Below are 16,266 nucleotides of genomic sequence, written 5' to 3'. Positions count from 1 at the left end.
CGGGAGAACATGCACCCGTCTCCCAAGTGCCTCTCAGGGAAATTGTTAGATGCTGATGGCTTACGTTTCTTTCCCATCACAGAAAACCATCACAGGTTTAGCGATGCAATTAAAGTATTATTTTGTTTTGTTTGTTGATCACAAAGTACAAAGTAGATGAGGAAAACCAGGACTCCGTGTACTACGCGCGTCCGCCATTGCTTGTTTACATTGCGTGAACGGTGGGCTGTAATATCAGAAATGGAGTTATTGCGTTCTGTAAAAAAGTGGAAGTGGCATTTATCGCATTTTGGGAAAAAAGGGAGAAAAGATGACAGAATAACACGGCGGATATTGGATTTTGCGTAAAATTAAGAATTTACTTTTAACTACTGACCTGATATAATACTGATTTTGGCAGTAACTCATTTTTTTCAAAAATGGCGTTTATTGCGTTTTGGAACCAAACTCTTCATATATATATATATATATATATATATATATATATATATATATATATATATATATATATATATATATATATATATATATATATATATATATATATATATATATATATATATTAGGGCTGTCAAAATTAATGCGTTAATAACGCGTTAACGCAAATTCATTTTAACGCCACTAATTTTTTTTAACGGAGATTAACGCAACGCGCAATTTCTGTTTGACCCTTGGTCCAGCCCATAGTTGAATGAACAGAGACGCAGACAAATGTGACTCTCTCTAAATGAGTAAAAGGTTTTCATAGAAATAAGAACATTAAGCAAATCGTCTACCAAATCCAATGCTCTAAATGCTCGTTGGACATCTGATATGATCTTTATTTATACGTCTGAGAGGTGTAACGTTACCGTCCTCCTAATGCTTAATCTAATACAAAAATGCGTCTCAATTCATTTTGGTTTTGCTTTTATGCATGACTTAGAAAATAGACTGCAGGACTTGCTTGATGTTAAAAGAGTCATTAAGAGAGATAAAGTTCGGTACCTGATTAATGTTAAAGAGTTATTAAGAGCGACAAGACTCAAAAGCGATCCCCTCACGCTGACTGACTGATATCTGAAGCGCGTGCACACAGACGCGCGAGTGCGCGACCCGGATATATAGACATCTACACAAAATTACAGTTTTACAAATATCTGCTTTGATAAGAATTCACGCAGGTAGGCTCTATAATCTGTTATGTTTTAAGTAAATGTTTGGTTAACTGTTGGGTAAAACTATCTGATGTGTAACATTATATTAGATCACCTAGATTCCAAGCAGTCCGTCTCAATGTCAATCAAACAAAAGGAAAAAAAGTTGAACAAACATTGATGATGTTTTTGCTTTGTGTGTGCTAAATCTATTAGTTTTACCAGTGATTTTAAGGTATTGATGTGGTAATATAATGTATGGATGGATGTGGAAATTTTTGTGGTAATTTGACTCTTTCAACTTCAAACACGTGTAGTTCTGTCATATTTTGTTATATTTCAACAAAGCATGCATTGTTCTATGTTTTAATAGAGAATGTCAAAATATGAACAACTATTTTTTTTAAATTTGCTAATTCCGACTCAACTTGCCAGCACAGGTCACAAATGATGCAGCAGCAAACAAAAATGGAGAAAGAAAAATCTTCTGAAAGGAAAATTCATATACAAAACAATGGCTGGTGATTCTGTTAAAATGTAAACAGGCTGTTGTTAACATACATTTGCATAAAGCATCTATATATGTATATATGATTAGAATATTAAAAACCTGAAAAGTGTTAAATTAGGGTAAATTTAGAATGGATAAAAAGTGCGATTAATTTGCGATTAATCGCAGTTAACTCATGAAATCATGCGATTAATCTAGATTAATTTTTTTAATCTATTGACAGCCCTAAAATATATATATATATATATATATATATATATATATATATATATATATATATAATATATATATTATATATATATATATATATATATATATATATACAAACATATTAATCTCTCCCAAGGGTTTTTGTCCTTCTAGGATTTGTCCCATATATATATATATATATATATATATATATATATATATATATATATATATATATATATATATATATATATATATATATATATATATATATATATATATATATATATACAAACATATTAATCTCTCCCAAGGGTTTTTGTCCTTCTAGGATTTGTCCCACTGGGTTTTTTTCCTAGGGGGTTTTTAGTCCCTTACGGAAATTAACCATGTTTATATTGTGGTAAAAGTGTAGTAACCATGGTTTTTTGGTGTATTGATTACTAGCAGCAAAACCATGGTTTTACTACACTAACTATGGTTCTACTATGGTCTTTGAAAACCATGATTGTCAAAACCATGGTTATTTTGTAGTTACTATGGTTTTACTACAGTAACCATGGTTTTTTGGTTTTAACTGTAATAAAACCATGGTTAATTTTCGTAAGGGGTCCCAGGGAGAGTCAGACAACTTTGGCTTAGCTTAGCACTTTACTGTATATGTAACACTATTAATACGCTTGCTTGTACGGTTTAACCTTAGCCGCTATGTTCTACTGCTTATATTATCTATTGATTTTCTGTGTTCTCCTTTACATCTACTCATGTAAAGCTGCTTTGCAACAATTAACATTTGTGAAAAGCGCTATATAAATAAAATTGAATTGAATTGAATTGATTGGCCTGAATACCTCTGACATCAGCCCGAAATGTGATGCTCCTTACCATGTTTGAAAGATTCGCTCACAATGCAATGCTAACAGGAGTTAACTTACAGGCTGTGAATTATGAATCTGAAGCGGGAGGAATTATGATAATGTCGGTCTTTACTACATCACCAATCTCAGGAAGTAAACTGTTACCTACAATCCGTGTGCTTGTTGTATTCCAAGAAAAGAGATTTACGTTGGAGACGATAACTCACATCATTGTTTACTTTGGCGTTTGTACCTTTTGCATATCGTTAACATGAACTAATACACACTTACACATCGAAGAAGATGTAAAATCGTGAATCGGACCATAGATGCTCGTTAAATAAAAAAGGACTCTTATTATTATTCAAATTGAACACAAACCGATTTTTAAAATTATAAATATAATTGGTTAATAATATGTTTATTATGGTTTGTACTTGTCTGCGTTGAATGAGAAAGAAACTGCTGTGCTTGTGCTGTCCAGCAGAAAGTGCTACAGTACATTCGCATGATGAGCTTGATGTGTTGCCATGGAAACTCAAATATTGTATAGGTTCATTTAAAACATGTTTATCTTTCGTTTCCAATGTGTGTAGGCTACAGTATATCATTCATAATGTATTCTCTTGAATATTCTTTGTTAAATGTGTGTTAAACATAATCTCCTATTTGGAATTTCACTATTCAATATTTTTAAATAAATGCCTGCATCTAAAATTCCGTTTGTGGCACAACAAAGTGTTGAAAATCATACACTTCACTTAAATTAGGACTGAGAAACACCTTGGCCTCAACCCACATCTGTGCAAAATGGGTCCAAGACTTCTTCACTGGCAGACCACAAACTGTGCGCATGGGAAAGCATGTCTCACCCTCCATTGTACTGAACACAGGAGCACCACAGGGCTGTGTACTGACCCCCTTCTCTTCTCCCTGTATACATTTGACTGCAAACCCATTTTTAAAAACACTAATTATTGTGCATGTTTTATGAAAGCCAAACCATTCATAAAACAAGACAGCTGTCTAATCAAATAGAAAAATTACACAGAGATTCATATTTTTTACTGTGTATCATTACAACAATACAAACATACACACAAAAAAAGCTGATGAGAAGTCAGTCAATCAGTGGTGGCAGGTGACTTCTCTTCCTAGGGGCATACACACACAAAAAATAGCTGATAAGAAGTCAGTCAATCAGTGGTGGCAGGTGACTTCTCTTCCTAGGGGCAGAAATTCAAAATATGTGAACCTATGTTCATCATGTCAAAATAAGTGCCCTCCTACATATGCGTTAAAAGGGTTCATGACAAGAGACGCTCATATTCACAAAATACTTGCAAGACACTAACTTAACGTGAGTATCTGGCAAATGCAAGTGTCTCTTTTATCATAAACCCCTTTGAAGCGTCTGCAGCAGGCATTCATTTTGACATGACCCATGATGCACATATGTTACAATGACGCGCTGAACACATATTTTGACATGACGAGCCCTGCACATGATGGGCTAAATGCATGTTTTGAAAGAGACTGTGAGCGTGTTTGTGTCCATGTAATGAGAGAGAGAGAGAGAGAGAGAGAGAGAGAGAGGCTGGCAGGCATGCGAGCACTGCTGAATTCATTGGTGTTTCATCACATTCACTACCTTCATTATCTTCATCGTCATAACTCTGGATCTGCTTTAATTATACAGATTGATTGATTGCACTTTTGGGTCTTCGTCAGTTTTCCTCAATGAATCAAACTGCCAGCGTCTCTCATCAGGTGAAATGTCCATCAACATCATCCAAGAGCATTGCAGTAAGTGACAAGTGCTGTTGTGTGTGTGAGATGTAATTGTTTGTGATATAACATTGAATATTTTTTGCTATTGACCTGTAGATGTGTCCATAATTTACTGTGAATCTGTAAATCACAATGAAATGGCACCGGAGTTCAAATTGTGCAAAGATGCAACTGGTTTAAATGATGTTGTATTTATAATTATATCAGACTGTAGAGAATGTAAATTCAATGCATATATAGTCACCTTATATAAAGCTAATGGGTAACATCTTGCATTAGATGTTTTAAATAAACTGTTGAGCTGTATGTAAATCACACATAATGAACACTCTCTCTCTCTCTCTCTCACTCTATTTCTCTCTCTCTCTCACTCTCTCTCTCTCTCTTTCTCACTCTCTCTCATACTCTCTCACTCTATTTCTCTCTCTCTCTCGTTCTCTCTCTCGCCCACGTGCTGTTTGTTATCATCTATCTGTGTAGCTCATGATCATTGATGTGCCATGTTAAATATGCGTGTTGTAGTTTCCTCCCACTCCAATGCCCCTGCATGTAAGTGAAGCGGCTGTGGGAGGCACATTAATGTTGAATATTTTATGTCACCATAGTCATTCTGCATAAACAGCTAGAGTGGAATTAATAAATCAATTTAAGGACTTTATTGACATAACTGTGTTTCGATATAATATAATTTCCCATAAAACTTTTCCAATATTTTTTATTTATTTATAACAGTTAAATGATGTTTTCTCCTGTACATATTTGGCTCATTGTGTGTGTGTGTGTGTGTGCGCGCGTGTGCGTGTGTGTGTGCGTGCGCGCGCTTGTGTTTGTGTAAATATGAGATGGTAATGTGAGAGAGAGAGAGCAAGCATCTTCCCTCATTGATCTAATTTAGTGACAGTTCATTTAATTTACATTAGGATGTTATAGGAGAATGATTTTACAATCACCAAAGAATCACAGTGTGTAGTTTTTAATTGTAGTATCAGAGAGGCCGTACTATATTTTCACGACTGTTACGGCTGAGGTGTGTATCCAGACGAGAGCAGATGATGAATAGTAAAATCTAACAAACTTTATTTACAACTCAAAAACTTACACAACATCCATACAGGAACACTAAACAATATGATAACATAAGCGAGAACGGGCAACTAACATGTGACAGTCAGAGACTAACAAGACAAATCATGCTACAGGGAGTGATGGATTATGGGTAATGAAGTTCGATATACATTACAGGTCAAACAAAGGAAAAACAGACGGGGAAACAAAAAAAGAAGCATGACAACGACTGAGGGTTTTGTTAGTCACAACACAAACGTGGAATGACAAACATTTGATAAAATTTTATGGTAACATTTTATATTACAACCCGCAATGTACCGTGTAATTAAACCGAATTTACAGCGTACATATTTGTAACAACAAAGTACCTCTACAGTACCTACTTGTAGGTATAAGGGAACAATTTTTTAAGTTTGGGGTAATAAGGAGGTAAGAATATATGGAAAAAAGTATTTCATAACTACAGGGTACCTATTGTAATATTACGTGGTATGTATGACTTACGTCTATGGGTAATATGGTCTATAAATTTTTTTGTTATAGTTTTTTTTTTCATATTTGCTACTTACCTGATGAAAGTGTATTGTAGTCGATGTCTATGAGCCACTTCGGCAAATAAAATATAACAGCACATCACTTTTATTTCAGTATACACTGTATTATAATAGCAAAAGTGCAAATGATTTAATTTGATTACATGTGTTTTAAGGCAAATACAATAAAACTAATAGCAACTTGTACCTCTTTGATCTGTATATGTATACAGTAGTTAGCAGGTAACTCTTACCTTTGCAGGGTGTAAATTAAAGTGATGCTTGTTACCCCCTTGTTTTGTGTATTTCCCAGGTAACTATTATATTTACGGTTAGGAGGTGCTTTGTTCACCTCTTGTTATGAATGTTATAGGGTAAATACCATAAACATACAGAATATTGTTATTTTTATTTTAAAACAACTTATTTCAAAACCTCTTTACAACACTATAATTAAGCCAAAACTTAATTTTTATTAACACAAAACGTTTATTTCAAATAAAAAGTCATGACAATGTTTTGTTGTTTTTGCGGCTTGGCTTCCTCTGTTGGTAATCTTTGTCCACTCGGATGTTGAATTGATGTCGTCTCACAAATGCTGTTCTGCATTACATATAAAAAACATAAATGAAAGCCTTCAGTAAATGTTTCTTCACTGTGCCTTGACAAAAAAATGAGTTTTCTGAGCCAGTTATTAACTTTAGGCTAACTTATGTGCTAGCTAACCTGCTGCTACAGTTAGCAGGCAACTTTCTTGAATAAACATTGTTTGAAATGCGTTAGACATGTATTAACAAAACCAGTCACCTTATCCAGCATGCGGATCCTGCTCACATCATTCGCAGCCGTACTCCACAGTGTAGAAAGTTTTTAAAACCTCTTAAAGAAATTTCACCTCAGGATCACGTTCTAGCAAACCTCCTGCAGACGGCCGCGCGCTCTACACCTGCGCAGTAGCCTACGCATGTAGTCGTCTTTTGCTTCAGCGCGAGTTGGATACCTATCTGCGGTTGTTTCATTCTGGTTTGCCATTGCATAAATTATATTTGGCTAAAATACTCGTGTTTACACATGTTGCAAAGTTTTATTCTACCAATGATAACACCTATTTAAAAAAAAACAAATAGCGTGCTGCTTTATGGCCATTATTGTGTCATTTGAAATAAAAGAGTTTCAGAGTCAAACATATCCAATTGCAAAGCATCACTTTAAATATGTCCGCAAATGTTAGAGTTACCTGGTAAATAGGGAATAAGTTGCTATTTTTATTGTACTTGCCTTAAAAAAAATAACCACATTAAATCAGCTGGACTTTTGTTATTAAAAGCAAGTAATATAGGCTACTAAAATAAAAGTGATGTGCTGTTATTTATAATTCTTCATATTCTTAACCCCTTATTACCCCAAACTTAAAATATTGTTCCCTTATTCCTACAAGTACGTACTATAGAGGTACCCTGTTGTTACAAATAGGTACGCTAAATTCGGTTTAATTATGCGGTACTTTGCGGGTCGTAATATTGAGTATTAACAATTTTATAAATGTAATATCATTGAATGTCATCCTACAGATTTACTGTGAATCTGTAAACCACAATGAGTTTGTGTGAGTTTGTTATTCCTTTTGTGTTGTAAATAAAGTTTATGTTAGATTTTACTATTCTATATACACCTGTCCTCGTCTGGATACAAACCTCAGCCGTAACAGTCGTGCCTATATTTACAAATATCGGTGTATACGCCATCGGTGTATGAATGTGTGAGTGAATGTGAGGCAAAAATTGTAAAGTGCTTTGGATGGCCATAGGTCTGTTAAAAACGCTATATAAATGCAGTCCATTTACGTGTAGGTTGTCTACAAATCGGAAAGTTGGTGGTTCAATCCCCAGCTCCACCTGATCAAGACACCTAACCTGTCCTTGATCAAGACACCTAACCCCAGCTGCTCCTGACGAGCTGGATGGCGCCTTGCATTGCAGACACCGCCATCGGTGTATGAATGAGTGAGTGAATGGGTGAATGTGAGGCAAATTGTAAAGCACTTTGGATGGCCATTAGTCTATGAAAGAGCTATATAAATGCAGTTCATTTACCATTTACCATCCTACAATCTTTCTGGTTAGATTGTTGCTTGTCACTGATATATCTTGGTGGGCAGTAGTTTTCAAATGCACTGCATAACCCTATACACAAAACCCACACAATACATGCAGAAACATGCAAACAGAAGTAAATTTGTCTGTTCACATCGGCTTCGTGTTCTGGAGGCAAATCTCTCTGACTTGATTCTGAATCTCCATTTCCATTTTTATTAACCAACAACCAATTATGTATCATCAGCTTGTTAGCGTGCTATTGAAATGAAAGGTTTCAAACAGTTGAATCAGGTGTTTCATATTAGGAGACATCTCTGGGAGGCGAGGCGCCGAAGACTGGAGTTGGGAGCCACTGAGCTACAGACCCCCAAAGCCCTGCTCGACTGACATGTAAAGCAACCGGTCACATTTTGACTTTTTTTCAAGGGTTTGTTTCAGTGGTTTCTCTGGATAACTTATGATTCACTGTATGTTCGTATTGTTTACATTAAATGACGACTGCCACAAAACATAGACATTTGATTCAGTTTTACTTACTATCTGCGACCCATGACCTGGGGTCCGTTCTTCATACGTGGATTACTCGGTTAGCTGGATTTGAACGTTGATGATTTGTCTTGACCTTGGATTATTTGGATTATTATTTTTTCAAAGCTCATCCTAGACAACCTTGGGAGCATGTTTATTTGATGTATTCAAGATTAGATCGCACCTTTAAGCAGAGGTGATACGTAAAGTCTGACGCAGTCATGTATTTTGCCATTATACGAACGCAATCTGCCTAAAATGCACAATTAATATGAAAAGCTTTTCAAATTCTACATGTAATAAAATATTATATATTAAATGAATGACACGTCAAATCAACTCATCTCCAATTTTAGTTTTGTCTTTAGATTATCAAGTACAATGTCATGCTTAAAATGTTTGCTCAGTAATTTGTATCTATTCTATCTATAAAACTCAAAGATGTTACCCTGTCACTGTGACAAAATAATGCCAATAACCAAACATATTTTCACATATCTTTATCTTCTTTACTACAATTTTCTGTACAGACTTAGCAGATGCAGGACTTTCAGTTAACCCTCTGGGGTCCGACCATTTTGGGACACTTTCAGAGGTTGTGACATGCTCTTACATTTGGTCTTTTTTCAGTTGCTTTAAAACATAATAAGTGTCTCATACCACTGCGTTCAGCACAAACTGGGCTAAAATATTTTATGAGCTACATGTATGTACATGTTTGTATGTTTGAGAGAATAATGTTTATGCGTGGTTTCTAAAAAAGCAACATTTTTAAGTCACTGATATAAGTCCACAAAACCCATACTAAACATGTTTTAACAAGACTTTTCTAGTAGTCTAGAGTTTTTTCTTTAAAATGATGTGAAAATCATTCTGCTTACTCATTCACATAAAAAAAATATTGATTTAGAAATTGTAAGACAGTTTTTGTTTAGAGGGGCCATATGCGAGAATGATTGATTGACAGCTGAGCAAGAGGACCTACTGACGAAATCCTGTTCGGGACGTGTCCGGTGGAACTGGCACGAATGGCCACTCTAGTACCATAAAAGCAGTACAGCAAAATAAATCTAGTGCTGCAGAAATATTCGCAGCACTGCTGCATCGCACCGATCATGCGCCCGACTGGATGGACAGCATCCATATGCAGCGTGAATGATCGATCTTGTAAACTGTGGTGCATCCCAATTTACTTTGTAAGATAGGCTAATAGTTGAATACATTGCAAAATATTGTAAGGATAGCTGCGATAAGTACTTATTTTAGTAAATATTTAGCTGTAACATATCCAAATATTTTTAATTCAGCAATAGTTCAGTTCCCCCTTAGTTCAGTCTTTTGAAGGATCCAACCTTCAATTGGGATGCAGCCTACATTTGTTTACTACTTTTAACTTGCTGCACTTCCCATGCACAATTTCCCATGATACAACATTAGACTAACATTTTTTTCTCTCTTCTTAAACGGCAAGGAAAAAGGAACCATGCGCTGTCCTCCTTTCTTGTGCGCTTAGGTGGTTGAGCTCTGGTAGTGTCTTCCATTGCTAGCCCTAACTTTGAGCCGCACTCACCATAGATTCATACATGTTTCTTCTATTTGTGTTGAAATAATAGCAGCTTGACTTTGTTTTATAAACACAATAGCAAAAATTACTTATTTTACCATTTTTACTATTAAAAATAGGAGTTGTTTTTGACCTTTTTACTATCAACTAATACATCAAACGTGAGAAACATTAAGTTCTGAGTGACAGTAATCTCTGTAAAAATACAAGCAGGTGTGTTAGAGTGGGGTGGAAAATAAACTTTGAAGGACAGCGGGTCCCCGTGAGCAGACGAGCCAGATGTAAAAAGGCCGTGTGTGCATGTAGTGAGTGCTTGTTTGCATCTAGATATAAAGTCACTCATTTGCTCTGTGGAAAGCTGCTTGGGTTTAAGACCGGTATTACTGTACTGATCTTGATTGAGTAGTAGAAGTGTAAGGAAAGAACTTCAGCCTGAAGATCACCAAATGGGATGGGAAATTCCAAAAAGGGAGTTAAGCTTCAAAATGGTATGTGTGTGACTTCGTCCAATAAGACAGACACACAGACAGAGAAACAGATGTAAGCCTACACCTCTACTTTTTAAAAATTCCTCCATTTGGTGGTCTCTGGACAGTGGCTTTTGTTAACATTGAGAGGATTTACTGATCTACTGCACTATACTGTTGTAACCACTAGAGAGCGTCTGTTGTTTATCACACAGAGTATTCATGATTTCAGTATGGTCCCTGCATGACATGTGTCAAAACTATTCTTAAAAGCAAACTAAAACGACTTAAATGAATAATGCTGACACAGTAACAGTGTTTATTTTTAAGATGATTCTTCGAGTGCTTTAAGTGTTTTTGCTGCTAAGTTTTCTCTCTAAAATCATGGTTGGATTCACAAAACATTCTTAAGAAGAAAAGTTAAGAATATTCTGTATTCTCAAAGAAACTTACAATAGCTCCTAATTTGTGTGTGTGTTCTTATCTCATAAGTATGTTTTAAATGCAGAGGTCACATTCCAAGCATGGGCTTCCATACTCAAGCAATATCAGTGGAGTAGGAGTGTGATATAGATCTATGATTGAGATACCCCTCCTACTTCTGAATGTTTTACTGAGATTTCTAATCCCCTCCGAATTGACCATTAATATTACAGACGTCCTGTGGTAAAATTACATTACGCCATCTACCCCCATAAAACTAATCCCGTCCGAATAGGGCTAAAGACAGTTTTAATTAAAAATTTTAAAAGCCTCGTTTGGGAACTACTTTCTTCCGCCACGGATTTGAAGGCCAGAATGACAAGTAACGCTTTGTTTTGAATGTCATAATACTCAATAGATGAAATAGCTTTATGTTATTGTTTTGGTGCGAGGTAAAAGTTAATAAAACTAAATTTATATACTATTGCTTTTTCATTTAATCTTAACGCGGTACGAGCACTCGCTTTATTACTGGACTTTGTTCTTGTCAGTGCTACATAAAACAGAATAATAAGTGTTTTATATTGTAACCAGTTTTTTTTTAATAAGTCAGAGAGATGTTTCAGCGTGCTGCTTATAAATATCAGTGATTAATGTTTAACTTCTGTATATTCGGCAGTTTTGCAACAGTGGACCGAATAGCTTTTCTCACGTCTTTCTCCGCTGCCATTACTGAACTACAACTTAAACTGACGCACGACCTCAACGTCATCGTTCTTAGCCACCCCCATCTGTTCGCTGATTGGACCTGCAGATTTTTGCAGGAGAAAATGAAACTCTACAGAGCAGTCCCAGACGTAGTACTGAAATGGAATAAAGAGAGAGAAACCAAGCGCATGATGGGTAATAAGAAGGGGGTTATTTTATGACATAATTTGCCCTGCCAGTTTTGTGCAGTAGAGTGGACTAAATATTCAAGTGAATTGTTTGTGAGCTTTTCAGTAGAACTTTAAGCTTTTTGTCCAGAAATGTTTGAATGTAAGTTAGAGATGTCAGTGGTTTTGTTTGTATACATCTTGGCTTCGTTGCTGCTTATCAAAACAAAGCAATCAGTAAGAGAACTTTATTAATCCCAATAGGGAAACTGGTTTGCCACTAGCTTGGACACAGCCCACAAACACAACACACAACTAACACACATATAAATAAATAATTCTACATTTAGAGACTATTAAAAACCAATGAGACGTGATTATAAAAAGATTCAGTTTCATAATTGAAAAGTGCAAAAGGCAGAGAACAATCAGTTCAACAGTTTAACAATCAACAGTGTTCGTTAAAATATCAATTTATAATTTTGACCTCAAGTCAGTCTGTGGTAAGACCAATAGCGGAACCCGCTGTCTTGATCATCTTATTTATCCTATTTTTGTCAGATAATCTGCCCCCCCCCTCTCAGCAAAGTACAGTATAAAAAAGGACACTAGCTTAAAATCCTTGATAAAAAACATCTAAAAGCATGTGCTGATGTTGGAAGAAAAGTCTCGACTGAACCTTCTTTATTAGGACATTAGTGTTCTCAAAGTAAATCAGTAAAGTGGTCTAAATACATTTATAAAAATATATATTTTCTGTGGACCATAAAAATGTTACCTTACCAATCATTGCATGAACTTAAAGTTAGATGATTTTATTTATAGTATAAAAGCAAAGTTTTGGTATTGCAGATTAAGCAAGAATGACTACCTTAAAAACTACCTTAGGTCCCTCCTGCCAAAACATGGCCAAAAAATCTAAAAAGAAAGACGGTTATTAAGAAAAAAAAAACATCTGGATGAAGAATTAGCTCAGCTCAGAGTTCGTGTTTTCGAGGATGCGTGGCTTTGGAGAGCGCTCTGGAGAGAGGCTGGGATCTTAAAGGGCAGCTGGAGTCAGAGGATTTTAAGAACTTTATTGATAGTGCTTAATCCAGCACGGACATTTGCAATTATCACTTTGACTTAAAGTAATTAGTAGATAGTCCTGTGAGAGAAAACGCCATCTTGCCACAGTTTCTCTTTCTCTCTGGCGCTCAAGCACACACACGCACGCGGCGTTCACGCACACACGCTTATAACAGAGATAAAGAGGTTACACTACAAACTCACCTTCTAGGATTGGTAGAGACTATAAGATGACTTTACATGTTTTAATTCAACACGCTCATTGTGTGTATCTTAGTTTTAAGTGTAGACTCCATAACTAGACTATTAGTTCAGGTCCGTTGCCAGACCATAAAGAACGGGCATTTCATTTTCAATAGAAATTATTACTTTTTATCAAGTGAGAAACAGACTGAACAACTAAACCCCATTTTAAATAGACCAGCTCCAGATTACAACAAACATCAAAACACAAGGCTGTCCAAGTCTACAACAACAAAACACAAACCTAACACCTATACATGATGTAAACAAGAGTCTTCAGTTTCACCAACAACGCAATAATAACAACAATACACAGCCTACCAGATAGTAATAACAAACACATGTCTGTACTCACCTTTAAAATAACTCATCTCGGTTTTGAAGTAAACTCTCATATTATTACAAACCTGTATAAATTTCCTGTATAAAGGAAGATATTTTGAGAAATGTTTGTAACCAAACCATTCGTGGACCCCATTAAATTCCATAGTATTCTTTTTTCCTAATATGGAAGTGAATGGGGTCCATAAACAAAATATTTGTCATGTAAAAAATAGGCAGAGTAAAATAGTTTAATGAAGGTATCACAAACTAAACACCACCGAAAAGCGGTGAGAGATGGTAATAGACAGTCCTCAATGTAGTCCAAAAAAAGTTTGTTACATTGCACAACATCTTTATTTTAATGGATTACAAAATGCGTAGTTTAATTCATAATTGCTTCATGATTTTGGCTGCTACATTTACATTAAGGCATTTACTAGATGCTTTTATCCAAAGTGACTTATAAAGATAAGGAAACTGTAAAGCGATTTGTCATAGGGAGGCAATAATTCAAGAAGTGCTTATACCAAGATACAAGTTTTCACAATTCCAAAACAATTCCTGTTTAGAGAGAAAGAGAGTTAGCTATTTTTGGCTGATCAGTGGAGAAATGGGCCCTTTTGAGCTCTTGGAAGATGAGCTGCTGCGTTCTGAACCGGTCGGAGTAAAGGTCCACTTGGCCTATACCAAACTGGGTTGAATGAATCTGTCAAGTCAGCTGATGACAGTGCACTGCTAACTTCACTCTCACTGCTGACACCCTTGAACAAAGTGTCACATCTACTATGTAGATAGAATATCATTGAATGATATGTGTTTAATTAGAACACATACTAACATTAATCCCCTGCCCTGTGTGTTACAACGAATCTCATTTGTAGCAGATATATGTGCGTATGTTGAATGAGTATGATTAGGCCTAATCAAACTCTAATATTTTTAAATGATTGAGCCCAAACCAAAATGCGTTAGGTTGTGGCCACTCTCCATAGAGAGTTTATAAATATGCATCTGAATCGTCTTCCTGAAGCAGCACCATGGACAGCGTCTATAAATCAGCGCTTGCTGGAAACTAACCCATCCCATAATACAGCTGTTTGAATTCATCTGATGTCCATCACATTTGGGTTCCCGAAATCTCATTTATTTTTTGGTAACTGTTATCGTTTCAGGCTTACACGTCATCGCGCGAAACTCTCCGCCCCTCGAGCGCAGCATCAGTCTGCGCGTCGCGTTGGCTTTTTATCCATTTCTCCTGGCAGTTGAATTTAGGCAGAAATCCGAAATCAGAAGAATCGATCAGGTTGAATACGCGCAGCTGCAGTGGAATGCCTGAAACGCTCTGCGCGCTCCTCGGCGTACAAGGACGGAGATCACGCGTCCAAATTTAACGATTCTGCAGTCAGGTTAGGAGGAAGACGCGTTCGGATTTGGGGTTTCGGATATTGTTTGCAGCGGGATTTAAACCATGACGGCCACCAAAGAGCAGCAGAACCAGAGAGGGAATCCGCAGGACGAGGTAACAAAACACGAGAAGACATTTACAGAGGAATAATCTGTGTGTGTGGTTTTTCTAAGCGCATTCTTGTGGCGTCCCCAGTCGAATCGGAATGTTTAACACTGAGAACAAAATACGATTGTGCTGCGGGGGTTTTCTCTAACTGTTTGTTTAGCTCGTGATTGATTTTTGTTTGGCCGGGTATCTGTGTTTAAATGCGCACGGAATAAAGAGAAACTCGTTGAGTTTGGGCCTAAGCATCACCTGTCTAAATGCACGATGCAGCTTTCGCTTTGCCTTTCTCATATGTGTTCAATACAATGTAGGGTATATGCAGTAGTGATTTACAGGCCATGACCATTCAAACATGCCTTCTGAGATTATTACATTGTAGGTTGTTAATGGAATTAAACTGAAGGCTAGAACGTCGCTTCATGTTGCTGGTTCATCCACAGAAGCCAATTAATAGAAAGATGCAAAGCCTGCAAAGGAAAATTTACCTTCAAATATTTCTAACATTTTGTCCTGCTTTACGATTAGAAACATGTTCTGCTAATAAATATATTTATAAGTGATTGAAACCTGAGCATCCATTTACTGTAATTGTCAGCTGACTCAACATGCAGAGTTTATCTAAAACAGCAGAAGAAAGAAATTCGACATCTGAACAGACAATTAGTGAGTCAGGACCAGCACTGGTGTCGCCTCCAAAAACATCAAACAGCCCCTGGTTTTTAAATAAATAATAAAATCAAGGTTGATTTTCCCCAAAGGTGCAAACTCGATACTGCTTCCTGTCTCCTATATATACTCTACTCCTGTATTGGTCATTTGTACACTGTAAAAAATGAGCTGTAATTATGCAGCTGGTTGCCAGTAACTTACTGTAGAAGATAAAGACTGAAAATCTTTCATGTTTATTTAACTTTGAAAAAACTGTTTCCAGTAAATAACATAAATGTCAAATCTACAGTAAGTTACTGGCAGCAGATACTGTTATTTCTACAAAATTTTTTTACAGTGTAATAGTCTCCGGAACCCTACTGAATACATTTATTCCCTTCATTCTTTTGCTCTTTATTTTTTTAACACACA

The 16,266-nt window shown here is 36.1% G+C and overlaps 1 protein-coding gene across 3 annotated transcripts in view; it reads left to right on the top strand.

The window, feature by feature from the left end:
• Positions 1-4,308: 4,308 nt before the first annotated feature.
• LOC129451464 (inactive dipeptidyl peptidase 10) overlaps positions 4,309-16,266 on the top strand; it is a 70,842-nt gene continuing 58,884 nt past the window's right edge. Inside the window, exon 1 of one of the 3 annotated variants that reach the window (XM_055214618.2) lies at positions 4,309-4,499. In XM_055214618.2, coding sequence (XP_055070593.1) covers positions 4,434-4,499 — 66 coding nt within the window. In that variant the 5' untranslated portion in view covers positions 4,309-4,433. Of the gene's footprint in view, positions 4,500-14,760; positions 15,193-16,266 lie in introns of those variants that run through there. The other 2 variants (XM_055214616.2, XM_055214617.2) reach the window with 2 other exon arrangements.

Source organism: Misgurnus anguillicaudatus, chromosome 17 (genome assembly GCF_027580225.2).
Source record: "Misgurnus anguillicaudatus chromosome 17, ASM2758022v2, whole genome shotgun sequence".
In the NCBI taxonomy this organism is placed as follows: domain Eukaryota; kingdom Metazoa; phylum Chordata; class Actinopteri; order Cypriniformes; family Cobitidae; genus Misgurnus; species Misgurnus anguillicaudatus.
This window is presented reverse-complemented; position numbering and strand designations above follow the sequence as displayed.